General features: G+C 42.5%; 2 protein-coding genes across 2 annotated transcripts; both read left to right on the forward strand.

Moving 5' to 3' along the window:
• Nucleotides 1-3,563: 3,563 nt before the first annotated feature.
• Nucleotides 3,564-6,144, forward strand: LOC139638022 (zinc finger protein 85-like). The gene is made up of 2 exons (XM_071512041.1): nt 3,564-3,576; nt 4,055-6,144. Exons 1-2 carry the CDS (start codon nt 3,564-3,566, stop codon nt 5,377-5,379), a joined length of 1,338 nt encoding a protein of 445 aa, XP_071368142.1. The 3' UTR covers nt 5,380-6,144.
• A 614-nt stretch (nt 6,145-6,758) lies between these two features.
• On the forward strand, nt 6,759-15,799 carry LOC139638023 (fibrinogen alpha chain-like). Its single transcript, XM_071512042.1, has 8 exons — nt 6,759-6,785; nt 9,535-9,642; nt 10,598-10,781; nt 11,633-11,778; nt 12,339-12,437; nt 13,374-13,538; nt 13,705-14,407; nt 15,090-15,799. The coding sequence occupies exons 1-8, from the start codon at nt 6,759-6,761 to the stop codon at nt 15,797-15,799; spliced, it is 2,142 nt and encodes a 713-aa protein (XP_071368143.1).
• The last annotated feature ends 1,627 nt before the right edge of the window (nt 15,800-17,426 follow it).

The following is a 17,426-nucleotide window of genomic DNA, read 5'->3' on the forward strand; positions in this document are numbered from 1 at the left end:
TGTAGAGGAATTATCTGTGTGTGAAATGGTAATTAGGGGTTTAATTGCATAACCAGAGATGGTGAAAAATGCATATGATAGCTTTGTATGAAAAAAGTAGTGTGGGTATTAATCTATTCTATTATTATTTGCAAATGAATACATAAGTTATGTTTCTTTATTTCAGATCACTGAGCAGCAAATTTCCTCTTCCCTGGAAATGTCAGATGAAGAAGAACAAGCAGAAGAAGAAGTATCAGATGAAGAAGAACAACAAGCAGAAGAAGAAGTAGCAGAAAAGGAAGTATCAGATGAAGAAGAACAACAAGCAGAAGCAGAAGAAGTAGCAGAAAAGGAAGTAATCCGAGGAAAACCACCTTCAAAAACCCCAAAGGCAATGGATCAAAATGCCCATGGCGGTAACCCTCAACAACATAATATCAAAGTGAAATTGTCCTCAAACACTGCACATCAGCGAATCTATGATACGAAGAATTACTGCCTTTACTTGAGAAGCCTTATGCAAAAATTACAAGACATCTGGAGAGGAAGCATTCTGATAAATTTGAAGTAGCTAAGGCACTTGCACACGGGCCAGGATCAACCATGCGCAATCTTCTTTTGAGCAAAGTAAGAAACATGGGAAACTACCACCATAACCGTTCGGTCCTGTCCTCTGGGGAAGGACAAATCATACCAAAAAGGCAAGCGACCAATCGATCAGCAGCAACAGACTATCTGCCTTGCAAGTTTTGCTTTGCTATGTATGTCAGAACAGACCTCTGGAGACATCGTAAGTGTTGCAAACTACAAGTGAAAGAGGATGGGCCAGTGAAAAGAAACGTTCAGGCAAGTTGTTCTCTGATGTTGCCCATGGACACTGCAATTTCCAGCGGACTTAAAAAAGTTCTTGAAGACATGGCATATGACACTGTAGCTCAAGTGGTGAAATCTGACGTGCTGATAATTTCACTGGGAGAACGGGGAAGTTGGACGACATCGGGCAGACATCAGAAATAAGATGAGGGAACTTGCCAGACTTGTTCTGGTGGCAAGAAAAATTGACAAAGACGTTGTCTTTTTGAAGGACTTGATCAACCCAGGAAAGTTCAGCACAGTACCTGAGGCTGTAAAAAAGATGACCGGGTTTGATAACTCAACAAACAGATTTTCAGCTCCCTCAACAGCACTTAAACTGCGCTGTTCCCTTCTGAAGGTGTCGTATATTTTGCAAGAAGAGGCTCTGCGTCAAGAGGACGATGCCTTAAGGGGAAGAGCAGAGCAATTCATCAAATTAATTGAACTGGAATGGACAACACACGTGTCATCCAATGCACTGAAAACCTTGTATCAGAAGAAATGGAACAGCGCCCAAATGCTGCCTCTATCCTTAGACATAAAGAAGCTCCAGGATCATTTGAAATGCCTTGAAGAGGTCAACAAAAAGGCTCTCGTTGACGATCCATCACAAAGGTCATGGAGTGAGCTCTCTCAAGTTACTCTGACACAGCTGATATTATTCAATCGTCGTCGTGAAGGAGACGTTTCTAGGATGGAAGTCGAAACATACCTGCAGAGAAACGAACACGGTATGCATTATGAAATTCTGAGAGAGAGAGAGTCTGTCACCTTTCGAGAAGAAATTATGTGAGAATCTCATCAGGGTAGAGGTACGGGGGGAAAGGGGCCGCAACGTAGCAGTGCTGTTCCCAACAAATGTATGCGAGTCCGTGGAACTTCTGATTAAGACCAGAGAAGCGGTTGGGATTTCCCCGAGCAATCCCTACATTTTCGCCCGTCCTTATGGATCTCAGGAGAGCATTCGCGGACGTAACGGCTTAAAGCGATATGCAGAAGGCTGTGGGGCTGAACACCCAGAAAATATCACATCCACCAAATTGAGAAAGCATGTAGCCACAGTTTCACAGCTCCTTAACTTGCCAACTCATGAACTAGACCAGCTGGCAACTTTCATGGGACATGATATTGAGTTTTACAGACTCCCTGAAGAAACCCTCCAAATGGCAAAAGTGAACTTCTTTTTGCCCTGGAAGGAAAACTCCCCAGAAGACATAACACCAAACATCAACTGTAAGTAAAGAATTTCAAGAATTTCTGTATTTTTTTTATTATACAAAGCAAGGCTATATACTTAGTCAAAAAATTACTTTTATTTCATAAGTATTCTTTTTTTTTTTCAACATTTTGTTGCAGCTGAAGAGGAGTTCAGCGACTCAGATGCAGAGGATGTCCAATCTGAGTGGCCTGCTACCATAAGTCAAGAAGATCTGATTTTCCACTGCTTGTAGTATATTAATGGTAAAGAAAAATCTGTCCACTAAATCCAGTGTGGCTTTCAATTATTCAATCACTTTAATTAAGTGTAAACATTTTATTGCCACCCATGTGGTTTCAGGAAACTCAGAGGATGGACATTCTGAAGAAAGGGCTAATGGCTCAAGAAAGGCAATTGGGGACATTAAAAAAATCATCATTGCCATCAAGTCAAAAGGGTGCATTGTTCCATTGACTCTAAAGAATATCGTCTACATGGAACACCTTGACATTTGTTGACAAGAATTGATGGTGGTCATTTTAATTCATCCATTTATTCACTTACTTTATGCCTTTTTTGGTTACTTATATATTTGACTTATTTCACTTATTATGTAAAGTTGAGTTGGCTCTGAGTCTAAGAATTTCATTACTGGTAAAGATGTTGCATTGTTATCAGTGTTAACTTAAGAGGAAAATTGAATTTGAAAAAACGTTGTGTTCGTACCAATCTTAAGAGTATGTGTATTTCAATTTGTGGGGTGACTTTGTGGAATAGTCTTGATGTATAACTCAAGCAGAGTAAAAATATTTATTAATATAATAATATATTAAAATATTAATTATATTAATAATAATAATATTAAAAACAGTTTAAGAAGATGTACAAAAAAAACATTTTTTGCAAGGTACAGGGAGGAGGAAGGGGCCTTGTTTGTCTCAAGAATGTGATGCTCACTGATGATTGTTATTGTTTTTCTTTCCCCTTTGTTTTCTCTCTGGATGGGCACCTACAAGTTGATTATGTATAAAGAAGATGAACATAGAAGTAATTATTTAAGTTGTGTATGATGGACACTGGGGTGTATAGCTGGACTATAAACATTAAGTTCATTGATTACGTTTAGAAAAGGGGTAGGACCAACATGTTCAAAATAAATCTATTCTATTCTGTTCTAGTGTATGACAATAAACTTGAAACTTATGAATTTTTTTGTACTGTTTTCTATTTGTAGTTGTAGGAACCTGTGTTATGAATATTGCCATCCAATGCAGAGTTCAGCCGAATACAAAACACTGGAGAAATGTAAAAAAATAGAAAACTAAACAGGTTAAGCATCGTTCCATACCATTCTTTATGCAAACTCTCAGTTCCATTGTTACGATCCCTGCTCCAGCCAGCGAGTATGGACTTAAACACTCACACACCTGCTGGTCCCCTCTTGGCTAAAGTTAAAAAAAAAAAAATCACCAGAGGGTTTTAGACCTGATTTTAGCGTGATTTAAAGCATGACCAACAGGGGTCTAAAATGTCCCCTGTTGGTGAGTGTGTAACAACGCCAAGGTCCACTGTTGGATAGGTAGGTAAGCACACACACACATACACACACACATTGTTGACTGCTTTTTCTGTTGTACAGATCCTCCCACCTAATATAGGTAGGGTTGTATGCACTAAATATATATTATATACTAATATATATATGACTATCTATAACCTACAAAAAAACATGATGTGTCGTAAAAATTACTCTTTTTTTCCTCTGTCCCTGTCTTCTTTCTCTCTCCTTTCTTTTGCTTTCCTTCCTCTCCTCTATCTCTCTTTCCCTTTTTCTCTCTCCTAACCTCATCTGCCCAGCCAAAGCACAAACATGCATCACAAATGGTCATGAATAAAAAAAAAAAAGTGAATTTTTTAACTGTCCACGTCTCCCTTTCTTACTCTGTTTACCTTATCTTTCTCTTTTTTTTGTCTCCAATGCCCTTTCCGTCCGCCTTCCACCCACGGAAAACGCAACAGAGGAGAAGAAGAAGAAGAGCGAGCGGGAGGGGGGCGCGTCCGGATCCAAACCTCACCGCTGCGAGCAGTGCGGCAAAGCCTTCCCCAAGAGGAGCAACCTCATCCGACACCGGCGCCGCCACGCCGCGCCCGAACCCGACCGCCGCGACCCCGACGAACCCGAGAGGCGCCACTCGTGCGACAAATGCGGCAAGGCGTTTCGGACGGAGAACGGTCTGAAGCAGCACGCGCGCTCTCACGCGGGGAACGCCCGAAAGCGAGGGGGAGCGTCCCGGGGCGTCCCGCGGGAGAGGCGGTACGCTTGCGACCGGTGCGAGAAGACGTTCTACGCGGCGTACCACCTCCGGCAGCACCTCCGCACGCACACCTCGGAGAAGCCCTACGGCTGCGACGAGTGCGGGAAGCGGTTCACGCGGGAGAGCAGCGTACGGGAGCACCGGCTCGTCCACACGGGGGAGAAGCCGTTCCAGTGCGACCAGTGCGGCAAGAGCTGCGCGAGGAAGGGCGACCTCCGGACCCACCAGCTCAGCCACTCGCAGGAGAGGCCCTACGGCTGCGCGCGGTGCGGGAAGAGCTTCAAGCAGCCGGGGAAGCTGCGGCAGCACCAGAGGGTCCACACGGGGGAGAGGCCGTACGGGTGCGAGCGGTGCCCCAAGCGGTTCAGCCACCGGAAGACGCTGGCGACGCACCTGCACAGCCACACCGGGGAGAAGCCCTTCAAGTGCACCTGGTGCGCCAAGAGCTTCAGCGACAGATGCAACCTGAAGAAGCACCAGACGATCCACTCCGGGGAGAGGCCGCACCGGTGCTCCCACTGCGGCAAGACCTTCCGCCTCCTGCAGCACATGACGGTGCACGAGCGCATGCACACCGGGGAGAAGCCGTACCGGTGCGGCAAGTGCGGGAAGGGTTTCGCCCAGTCGTCTTCCCTGAAAGTACACCAGTCCACCCACAAGGGGGCGACGACGACGACGACGACGCCGAACTGCAACCTGTGCGGGAAGCGGGTCGGCGCGCCCTCGGAGCCGGACGGGCACCGGTGCGGCCGGACGGCGGAGAGGCCGCACCGGTGCGACGAGTGCGGCAAGTGCTTCGCCCACGGGGTCAACCTGAGGAAGCACCGGTTGGTCCACTCGGGGGAGAAGCCCTACGGCTGCGGGGAGTGCGGGAGGCGGTTCAACGACAAGAGCAACCTGGCCAAGCACGGGCGCATCCACACGGGGGTCAAGCCCTTCGCCTGCGAGCGCTGCGAGAAGCGCTTCAGGCTGCTGCAGCACCTGGCGAGCCACCGGCTGACGCACGAGAGAAAAAACTCCGTCGGTTGAATGAACTCGTCGGTTGTGATTCAACGGAGGAATCGGAATTTGGAAAAAGCCGACAGGAAACGGGAGTTGGAAACTGAATTGGAATTTCAGGAAAAGTGGATTTAATTCAATGAAATTCTGTGGAATTCCATGTTTTTTTTGTTTTTTTTCTCACCACAGATCTGAGATTACATATTACCAATACTGAATATCATAACATGTTAAAGGAACCTTTCAGGTGATATTTGATGCAGAACATGTAATCATAATCCATACATTATGATTGAATGCATTTGATTTGTCGAACTGTCTTTTATTTGATTCATAATGTTTAGCGAGTCGAGACAAACGCTCGAATGTCATGGAATTTCATGGAATTCAATTCTGTTTCCTGTCATTCCGATTCAATTCTCATTCTGTTTCCTCACAGGAGGGGGAAAATGTGAGGCTGAATTGTGTGATGCTTAAACGCTGCAGGCTCAGTCGGGTTTAACTCAAGGAAGCCTCAAGTAAACCTGCCACAGAGCAGGTTAGCTTGAGAACAGAAGTTGCCATAGTAACTCATCTAGACTTAGTCTGATCTCGTTTTTGGACCAGAATATCCTGGATTTCCATGAATTCTGAGCTAATAGATCTGGATAATTTGCCAATCCTGCTTTCTGAAAAACCCCTCTGACCAGACCGTCGGATAGCATTGGACAATACAATTTTTTTGTACTCTGATATCGTCTCCATGTTTTACCTGATATGAGTTTTATGACAGTATTGTGAAAGTAACGTCCCGGGATGAGAGTCAGTCAGAATGCCCATAATGCCTTGCTTTTGTCATTATAGATGCCAAACAGTCAGGAACCAGGTGGCAGCTTCACCTCACATTTATTTTTTGGTATTTCATTTCTTATGTTGTGAATAAAGGACAAATTATGAACTATTGGACAACATGCATGATGAATCTATATTTGTTATCAAAATACACTTGAAACTCAGTCAAAGAGTTTTATTTTGAATGTTTTTCAAAGTAATAATTTGGCCATCCTTAATATAATTCATCTTGTCCGACACTTATTGGGTACATAACGTACTGTGCAAAAGAAAAAAAATCCATAAAGCAAAGATTTCTTTCAAAAATATTGAAATGATAAGATTCTAAATAGCCAAAAATGTACTATAAAGACAAAATTTATATAAAAAAGTCTAGGGTGCCTGAGATTTTTGCACAGTACTGTAGCCTAACGTAGTTAGAGAACAAAATGAAATAAATTACAAAATGCAACAATATAATGTAGCAACAAATAACACAGTTTTTGTTGGTTCATATAGAATACATTTTGATTAATTCATAATGAGAACAGAACCGGTCAAAAAGAATGTATAGCCATGTCTATACATGCCCAAATATAATGGGGGTTCAGCTGCTGTACCTCCAGGTAGAGCTGGGTGATATGGTTCAAATCAGTATCACCATAATCATAAGGATTTTTTCCCATATCAATATATATCACATTATGACTCGCGTATGCAAAATCACATGTTAAGTAATCAAATTAATGTTCATCCCACTGAACCGAATGGTAATGTTTGGTGTGATGTCAACACTGACATTTTCAAATAATATTCCTACCTCATTTTACCTCATTTTGTCAGAGTTTTTAAAATAATTTGCTTGTTATCAGTTTAGACAGCAGAATTGTATGTCACAGTATCCCAAAATCACCACATTATGACGATCTAATTCCACTGAAAGATGATAACTGATAATATTGAATTATCGCCCCGGCCCCACCTTCAGGTTTCTGTCATGTTGACTGTCCAGGTTCAGCTGGGTGGGGGGAGGGCACACAGGCACACAAGGTATTTTTGTGCAACAGTGGAAAGGATCCAGTCAAAATGTTCCCGGGTAAGGAAATATTGGCTTGTTAAATAAATAAAATTGCACCATAACCCTGTGCCTCTGCCGCCATCGCTTAAGTACAAATAAAACATAATTGTAGTACATTTCTAAAGCAAATACTTCTAAAATAAGTAAGTACAGTACAATATGGATTTCATATCAAACATTGAGAGTAGGGTCTTCATTAAACTGTCAAAACAAACAACAGAACAAGAACAACAGTAGGTTCACTACCAGTCAATAGTCTGCACCCACCTGACTGAATCTTCTATGTTTTTCATTCTCTTAAAGCCATTTTGATCTAAAGGCTTCTGCTTAAATGCTTGAAATGAGACAAATATAAACAGTGAAGTTGATTTCTTTCCAAAGCCTTTTGCCTTTCCATCAAGGCAAAGAATCTAAAATATAAGATAGTTTTGATTTGTTTAACACTTTTTTTTGGTCGCTGCATAATTCCATTTGTGTTATTTCATAGTTCTTTACTGTTATTCTAAAATGTGGAAAATGATAAACTGTACTGTTTTAACTGTAGGTGGCGCTACCCGGTCCAAACTTCAGATGTCCGTCACTGTCGGGAAAAGCCAGCTCGCCTAATCGAACCCTGACCCGCGCAAACATGGTTGGACCAGAATTTGGACATGTTTGCCTGTGTGAGTGTGTGTGTGTGTACAAGGCAAAGCTACGTACAAGGTCCAAAAACTCCTGAGGAGGATAGCATGATTGCCTGGAAATGACTTGTTGGGGATGTTTTGGCCAGGCTTCACAAGGGAAAAGCTTTATTTTTGGGCTTTGGGTTAGAGAATTAAGTTTAACACAAAAGAAATAAGTTACGGTTCAGGTTCGAGTCAAGCTAGGGGGAAATAATTGTATGCTGTTGAAACGCCTTCATGATGATAATGCAAGTGTGTAAAATGTGTGTAAAAAAATTCATGTTGTTGCCGGTTCCCTGCTGCTGCCAATGTTGCCCAAGCAAGATTGACTCCAAAAATTGCCCTGAGATGTGTTGGTTTTTCTACATTTTAATCACTGGATTGATTACATGTTTTTTGTTTTGTGTTGTTTTTTAAGAATTTTTTTTATTTATTTATTTATTTTTTTTTGCCATTTTTGCCTTCTCTAGTGAAGAGAGACAGGAAAGATTGAGGAGAGAGAGAGTGGGGATTCAAACCCAGAACACCAAATTATTTGTTTTTTTAAGTCAGTGCCTGAGTTGTTAGATTGTTTATTGTTGTTATCAATGTTTTTTGTCATCATTTGCTTTGAGAACACAATGATTTTAGGTCAATAAACCCTGTATGAACTGACAGTGTTTGTGTGTCTCTTTGTGTGTAAGTTGTCAGAGCTTTAGGACACTCAGCCCGAAAACAGCCTGTCCATCGATCAATATTAGCAATTTGGCTTAGTCAGCTAAAAGCTAACAGAGACAGAAGTTGCTCAACACTGATTACTCAGAGAGGGAGGAGAGGAGGAGACCGAAAGCTGACTCAACCAGGAGGCTTTATATTAACGGACACAGACAGGAGACAAACATTCACCAACAGACATTCACAGAGAGAGAGAGAGGAAGAGAGAAACAAAGATGGAGCGACAGAATACACTCGTCTTTCTCGGCTTGCTGTTTGTGGCTTCGACTCTGGTAAGGGACAATGCAGATTAAATGAGAATAAAATATCCACATTTTGGGAACAGTAACACCTTACAATATGATGGTACACAAACAAATTATGGCACTTTTGGGAGGGCAATGTATGACTTAACTTTGACAAAATCATAACAAAATGATGACCGGATCCTCAAAATTTTCAAAGATATTGAACAATAAACTATTTTTTTTTTTCCAAATGGGTATATAATATTTAGAAATGAATCCATTGGAATTAAACTTAATTTGGACTTAAAACATAACTTAAATGGATTAGATTTGACAATTAAATTTGACATAACATCTACCATTTTTAAAAAAAAATCCAAATTACAGTAAAAGGAGCAAGGTATTTTATTTATTTTTTAATGTGCGGACGCAGTGAGAATCACTGAAAGGAAAACTCATATCCGAAATGTAGATGATTTTTTCATTCACTCTATTCTTTTCTTCTAACTTTATTGTGGCTAAAGGTGGTTTTGCAATGCCTAACCATTTTGACAGAATCACTCAGGTCAGGATAAAAAAAAACCATAAAGGATAAGAGCCTCAAGTAATTATGGGTAATTAAGAGAAGTGAATTCTAACTCTCTCTCTCCCTCTCTCTCTCTCTCTCCCTCTCTCTCTCTCTCTCTCTCTCCAGGCCCAGGTGTTGGTAGACCCCAGAGGAGCTCGTCCCATCGAACACGGCTTCAAGGCGGATAAATGCGCCACACAGAAGGAATGGCCTTTCTGCTCGGATGACGACTGGGTGTGTCTCTATGGTTTTTACCTCCTGCTCTACTCTCACTCCTTCTCTTCCTCCTCTTCACCTCTTTCTCTCTCTCTCTCTCTCTCTCTCTCACCTGGTTCAAATGGAATTGTGAGTTGGTAATTGGTATTTTAATAGTAATAATAGTAAACTTTATTTGTGTAGCACTTTTCAAAAAGCAGAGTTTACATAAGTGCTTTACATAAACAGTAAAACAATAAAAACAATACACATATAAAATAATAAAAGCTACACAAAATAAAACAGTAAAATAAATAAATAAAAATACATAAATAACTACAATTATAATAGGGTCAAGCATAATCAGACAGATAAAAGGGCAAGACAATTGATGATGATTCTAGCACAATAGTTTTAAATATTTCTAATATTACATTTGTACACTGTACTATACATACTATACTATTTTATTGTATGCAGCATTTGCATACTCAAAAATATTAGTAATAGTAGCAGCCGTAGTAGTAACAGCAGTAATACTAGTCATAGTAGTAGTATACTATATGTATCCAATAATAATATTTGTAGTTGTTTTATGTCTAATTATTGTGCTTTTATGTACCGAGCTTTCACTAGGGAGCCAGAAAAGGCAGTTTTCTATCTCATGCAGTGAGATTTTTTTAATTAATAAAATATTTTTTTATAAAAGTAAAAGTGCAGGAATTTGTCTTGGTGGTGTTTGTGCCAAAACATATTGACAGCTGAGTGAGTAACACAAATACTCAAATCCTTTAGTAAAAGTAGCAATAACATAATGGAACAATACTTCATGAACTTGATTCTTCATTCAAAATTTTACTAATACGTTGTGGGCATTATGGAGCATGGACATTAAGTCCCGAGGCTAAAGTATCTCTCTCTCTCCCTCCTTCCCTCCCCTCCTCCCTCGACATCTCTCTCCCTCCCTCCTTCCGCCTCTCCTCTCCTCCATCAGGGTCTTAAATGCCCGTCGGGCTGCAGGATCCAGGGCCTGATGGATAAATACGACCACACGGTGCTGAAGAAGATCAAAGACATCCGGGACGGCCTGTCCAGGAACCAGGCCAAGCACCGCTCCGCCGACCAGGCCTCCAAGCAGACCTACGACTACCTGAGGGACAAACTCACCACCGATGCGAGTGAGTGTGTGTGTTTGTGTGTGTGTGTGTGTGTGACCCTGTGTATCTCAAGGGTTGAGCAAGGCACTAACGCCAGGGTTAGGGGTTGGATTCTAGGGATGGGACGATATACCCAAAATCAATATATCATGAAACAAAAACATGTTATTCTGCTGTAGTAATCACAAGTGAGACACTTGACCATCACAGTTTCACAAGCTCTCCATCCAAATTATATTATTTGCAGAGTTTTTTTTTTTGCCAATGGCATCACTAGAAAGATTTGTGGCTCAGAAATGCAGACATTTGTTGTCCACCAAATAGCATAGGGGTCTGTGTGTGTGTGTGTGTGTGTGTGTGTGTGTGTGTATCTGTCTATCCTCCCATCAATCTTTTCCCCTGCTAACCCTAACCCTAGCAAGCATTTTACGGACAAACAAGACCAAGATTTTATAATATATTATAGCAAAAGTAAAAATTCATATTAAAACGGATTTTGAAACTGTTTTGAACTGATATAATGCTCTGATGAAGTCTTATTTGCTGAAACACGTTGATCTTGGCCTATAAAAATGAGGTATAATTGAAGTTAAGTATTTTCATAATTTTTTCAGTATGTTTTGCCACCATTGCCATGTTTTCATGGACTAGCTGGAAATTGGCACCACCCAACCAGAAGAAGAAGGATATATTCACTTCTTTTAAACTGAATTTAGAAAGATATTTAGGCCCCAATTTCACGAAACTTTCAACATTTCAACGATGGTGCAAGCCATTGTATCAAAAAGTGTTCACTGTCAATATGTTTGCTGGGTTTCTATCCATCCATCCATCCATTCCTCCATCTATTCATCCCTTCGTCCTCTCTCCAGATAACGACAACAGCTACTATGACTTGGCCCAGACTCTGCGTCAGCGCATCATAGACATGAAGATTAAGATCGACAGACAGCTGAGGATCCTGGCAGAAATGAAGCAGGGGGTTAAAGACCAGGTCATCGAGATGCAGAGACTGGAGGTACGGAGGCACGTCGTGGACAAAAAGCACAGGATGCACTTTTAAAACACATATATAGAGACTCAGGGTACAGCTAATTTTCCAGGAGTACCACCAGTCTTCCTAATGCCTGTTTCAAAGTTACTAATTCTACTGATTCTAAGCAGACAGGCAAATATACAAAATCTGACATGGCATCAACATCATGATGGGCATCTTATGGCAAAAGATCTCCAGGTTTTGGAACTTCCTGTATCGGTTGATCTGAAAGTAGATTGATTGAAGTTCAATGTCAAACCAAACAAGCACAAAATATTCACAGTGTGATACCATAACCAGTTAAAATTTCATATTATACCAGCTTCCGAAACTGTTTTGGACTGATATCAGAAAGATATTTCCGTCCCAATTGATCACAAAATGATGCAGGCAGCAGCTCTGGACGACTACAAACGTTGTCTCAGAGTTCGTTTTGGTGCAAAATTTTCCTGGGTGTTCAACATTGGTGCAGGCTAATCACTCCTTAGTAAACCAGGGAGCTTATCTCTATCCCTCTGCCTCCTTTCTGCGCTTTTTGTCAGGTGGATATTGACATCAAGCTGCGTTCCTGCAAGGGATCCTGCAAGGGCTACGCTGAATACTCTGTGGACCAGGACAGCTACGTGGGGCTGAACAAACAGGTGAGGACAAGCATTGCACTTTGCCATGGCATTTTTTAAATTGCTGTTTACATTCTAGCAAGCGAGTGCCACAGCTAGGAAGATTTGTGGCTCATAAATATCGTATCGCGAACCCCATATCGCGTATTGAATCGTATCGTGAGATAAGCAGATCGTCCCTTCCCTAATTCTTAGTGATCTTGTGAGGGTTAAAAATATGAAGTAGCATACAGTGAATTGAAAATAATAGATCGATAGATAGATTCTTTCTTTATTGTCTTCTTAGAGGAAATTTGTTTCCACAGCCTGTACACGTACAAATATAAAAGATGACATGGGGGGGGCACAGAGCCAGTCACAAAAACAGAACAAAGCCCTACAGAGGGGGGGGGGCACAGGAAACAAGAGCATAAATCTGAAAATGACTGAAAGTGCCCTGAGTGCCCAGAGCCCTGATTACAAAGGGAAATAAGTTCTCTTTCACTCTCTCTAAGAGTGAGTAACCGTGACTATTGGCCATACTTATTCACTCTTAAGATCAGGTTAAGCTTTTCGCATGTGGCTTCGATACCCTGTGATTGAGTCTCTTTTTTTACAATGAATAAACCAGATAACAGATAAAAAGATAACAGATACAAGTATGAAAAAACAACAAAATGTACCCACAATGCTGTGCCAGTGTGCACAGACGGTGAAAACCAAAAGGGAAAGGTGTCAGATGCTTACATGCTCCAATAACCTGTTTAATATGGGAGTAAGCCAGCTAGTGACAAGGTGGATTGGTCTTCCCTCCCACTTCCCTTTTGAATTATTTGTTGCCATTTTGTTTTCTGCGAGAAGTTCTCGGTGGAACAGCGCAAGGTACATTAGATGCTTTTATCACCGTCCATCCATCCATCCATCCATCCACCCCTCTATCCATTCATCTCCGTTTTCCCCCCTCTTCCCATCTCCCAGGTCGAGCAGCTGGACGCCCAATCAGCCCAGAGCATCGACACTGCGGGAACCCTCTACGTGATGAAGAGCAGGGTGCTGAAGGACGTGGTCGTGGACGACAGGTTCAAGTCCAAGCTGGAGATCGACAGCGGAACAGGACAGCAGAGACAAGAATTGTTCGCTGATGTAAGGAAGCAGAGGATTGTGTAGTACTAGTAGTAGTAGTGCTAGTAGTGTCATTAGCTGTAGTAGTAGTGGAAGTGATAGTAGTTGTAGCACAGCAGTAGCAAAACCTCGTACCTCAGGTAATGCACACACACACACTAAAGTTCTTCTTCTCTTTCTCTCTCAGGTGAATAACGTCCAGTTGGTCCTGGAGGAGGAAGGCTCCAGCGTCTCATCCCCAGCAACCATCTCCAAGGTCCCAGGTACCTACTCAGCGTCCACCTCATCCTCCTCCTCCTCCTCCTTCTCCTCCTCTTCCTCCCCGTCCTCACCCGGTGGTAACGGCGGGCCCACGAAGTCCATCACTGTGCTCGGGGGACGCGGGGACGGCGATTTATTTAATGGTTTTGGCTTAAGCCAGCCGGCCACATCCCACACGTCCACCAGATCCACCTGCACTAAGTCAGTCCGGACAACCATCGTCCACACTAAGGACGGGCCGGTGGAGAAGACTGAGGAAGTGATGGAGGGAGGCCCCGAGTGTCGGGGGATGACGGACCTCACCCATGGAGGGTTGGGCTCCTTCTTCCCCTCCCTAAGCCACGCTTCCTTCCCTTCGTCCTCTTCGTCCTCCTCTTCGTCCTTCCCTTCGTCCTCCTCTTCGTCCTCTTCGTCCTCCTCTTTGTCCTCCTCTTCGTCCACCAAGGCCGTGCACAGCGGCGGTACAAAGGGAAGCATCTTAGGCGATTCCAAGACCGGGTTTGGAGTTTTCGACGGGATGGACCTCGGGGGGTTCCTGACGGACACCCCCGATGACGACGTTCCCGATTTCCACGCCCGGAGCGTGAAGAGCGTCCGCACCGAGCGTCAGGCCGATTATGTGGGAAAAGGTACCACAACATCAGACCTGGAATAAACAAAACAAAAACATCTACAAGGCCCATAAGCAGCCGTTCAGCTAGACAGCCTGCTAGCGTCAGCTAGCTCGCTAGCTAGCCATATGTACCAAAATGAGAAGTGAACAGAGTAATTGTTATTACTGTTTGTTGCTGGAAATAAAATACTTTTAGCATATTCAGGGTGTGATGTAATTGATTGCAGACATGTTTAGATCGACAATTTACAATTATTTAGACTGAATGTGTTAAAAAAAAGAGATTTGACACAATATACTCTTAGTTTAAATACATACAATACAAATAAGAATTTATGAAAACAAAATGAGGATATTTGGGCTGTTTTTGCTTTATAGATCTAATCAGCTATTGCATCTTGTAATTAGGAAGACAATTGATCAAATATTGACATGATATTCAAAAAACTGGATAGGAAAGGTCTTTCTCTTGTGCCACACATTCCAGCTGATTTCCCAAAGGCACACAGTCAAAAAGATTTGAAATTAGAAAGGGGGGAAATGGAGCAAACACTGCCATACTATTTAGTAATTTTACAGGGAAAGTGACTTTGCCGTTAGCGCTCTTACCACTGCAGTACATGTCAGCTCACCAAGCCAAACAACAAGCCCGTCCAAGCTAACTCGCGGCCCCCCGGTGTGCCCCTCTCTGTTCGCAGATTGTGCCGACATCCAGCAGAAACACCTGAAAGGGGAAACAAACGGCCTGTTTAAGGTCAAACCCGGCGGCTCGGACTCCAGCAAGGTAGTGGAGGTTTACTGCCAGCAGGAGGGGCTTATGGGCGGGTGGCTGTTAGTCCAGCAGAGGGAGAGCGGGGCGCTGAGCTTCAACCGGACCTGGGCCGAATACCGCGACGGGTTCGGCTCGGTCGACGCGCGGGGCAAGGGGGAGGTGTGGCTGGGCAACCAGAACCTCCACCAGCTGACTAGTCAGGGCGAGACCATGCTGAGGGTGGAGCTCGAGGACTGGGAAGGGGGCGTGGCCAACGCCGAATACACGATCGGGGTGGGCTCCGAGGCCGAGGGGTTCCCGCTGCACGTCTCCGGGTACACGGGGGAAGCCGGGGACGCTCTGGTGAAGGGGGAGTCCAGTTTAGGGTCTTTCCTCTCCCACAACGGGATGAAATTCAGCAGCTTCGACAGAGACAACGATAAATGGGAGGAGAATTGCGCCGAGATGTACGGGGGCGGGTGGTGGTACAACAACTGCCAGTCGGCCAACCTGAACGGGATTTACTACAAAGGCCAGTACGACCCGGGCAGCAACACTCCTTACGAGATCGAGAATGGAGTCGTGTGGGTGACGTACAAACCGGCCGATTACAGCCTCAAGACAGTTAGGATGTTCATTCGATCCGCCGCTTTTTGACGGGACACGTGGAATGACGGAAAGATAGAGAAGGGAGATGGGAGAAAGGGGGAAATAATAAAATAACCAATCCAAATACCATCAGTCCATACTTTTTAGTGTGGGTGACCCCTGGCGGAAAACGCGGAAAGTTAGCAACAGGTGGAACACATTGAGAGGATGAAATAGGACTGAGGAAAAGAGAGGGGCTCATGATAACAGTAAAAAAACAGATAGAAGGTAAAAAGAATTTACAGACCTTGGAGATTGTTGATCTGTTCGTAAATCATTGTGGGATTTCAAAAGCATGTCAAACAATGTCACTATGTCGCCATGTTGTTGATTCTTTTTTTTGTCAATACTGTCTGTAAACGACATTGACCTGACCTGATGTTCTAGAATTACCTAACCAGTGTTCTTAGAATGAGTAGGAGTGTTCCGGGAATGTTCCGGAATGTTCTCCCTGTTGCTCAACCCAGGCAAACAACCACAGTGACCTCTGTACAGACCAATTATTCAGCTGCTCAGTCAATAAAGATTAAATGTTCACTTCAACTTCTGTGTTTTTTGGTTTTATTTCAGCATAAAATAAAAAAATAAATAAAAAAAAACTCAAAGAAAAGTAAGGGTCATTGTTGAAATTAAGTGTAAACTTTTCTTAACATTTAGAGTTGCTCCAAAAAAACATATCCACAGTTTGAAAAAAAAAAATGGCCGCTCCTTTTACAAAATAATACGGCATGAAATGGCACATAGATGGATGGATTATCTTGCACCCTTTGCCTATAAAGTAGTTACGTCTTTGAATCATTTGTGCTTTTGAAATATTTACTGATGAATTACAGGTTGGATTGTTTTTTTTTCCCCAAAACCAGATATTATAGCATTTTAGAATGAAATAATTTACATTCAGAATACGTTTGATTAATACGCCATACCTATAACACATACAGCTTTAAATGGTCTTCTCCTGGAAACAACATTCAGTAAGTCTGCAGATAGTTTTGCTTACACAGCAAAGCACAGATAGCATAACATTTGATTCTTCACATATATAAGGAAATGAATATATATTAACTGAAACTTCATCGCTGGTGTGTTATATTATGTTGCCAGTAAATGTGCACATTTGTTAAATTTTGACATAAATTGTGTTCCTCCTATCAAATACAAGTATCAACTTCTTTTGTGACAATTTGCATTTATATTTTAGGCATTTAGCTGATGCTTTCAGCCAGAGCAATGTACAGTGAGTGCAACAGTAGAATTAGATTTGATTTCTAGATCACTAACAACCAACAGTAGAAGGTAGAAGGCATGTTTTGATGACAACTGATTAATAAAGTGAGTAGGGGATGAAGGTGTGGGAAAGGGAGGATGATAAAGTTGTGAGAGGATGATCTTTCTTGAGGAAATTAGTTGTCAGCCAACGATGGAAAATGGGATGTAATGTATTCATATCTGACTCTTGGTATTGATTTCAATGGGTTGTTTTGGTGTCACAAAGTCTAAATCTAAAGCTTACACTACCAGTCAAACATTTATTGAATGTACTATGTTTTCCATTCTCTTAAAGCCATTCTGATCTAAAGGCTTCTGCTTAAATGCTTGAAATGTGTTTCTCAGACAAATATAAATAGTGAAGTTG

Source organism: Centroberyx affinis, unplaced genomic scaffold (genome assembly GCF_046629955.1).
Source record: "Centroberyx affinis isolate AG114_WGS23_722 - 3 ecotype Tasmania unplaced genomic scaffold, CSIRO-AGI_Caff_v1 ptg006034l_1, whole genome shotgun sequence".
NCBI classification, from domain to species: Eukaryota; Metazoa; Chordata; class Actinopteri; order Beryciformes; family Berycidae; genus Centroberyx; species Centroberyx affinis.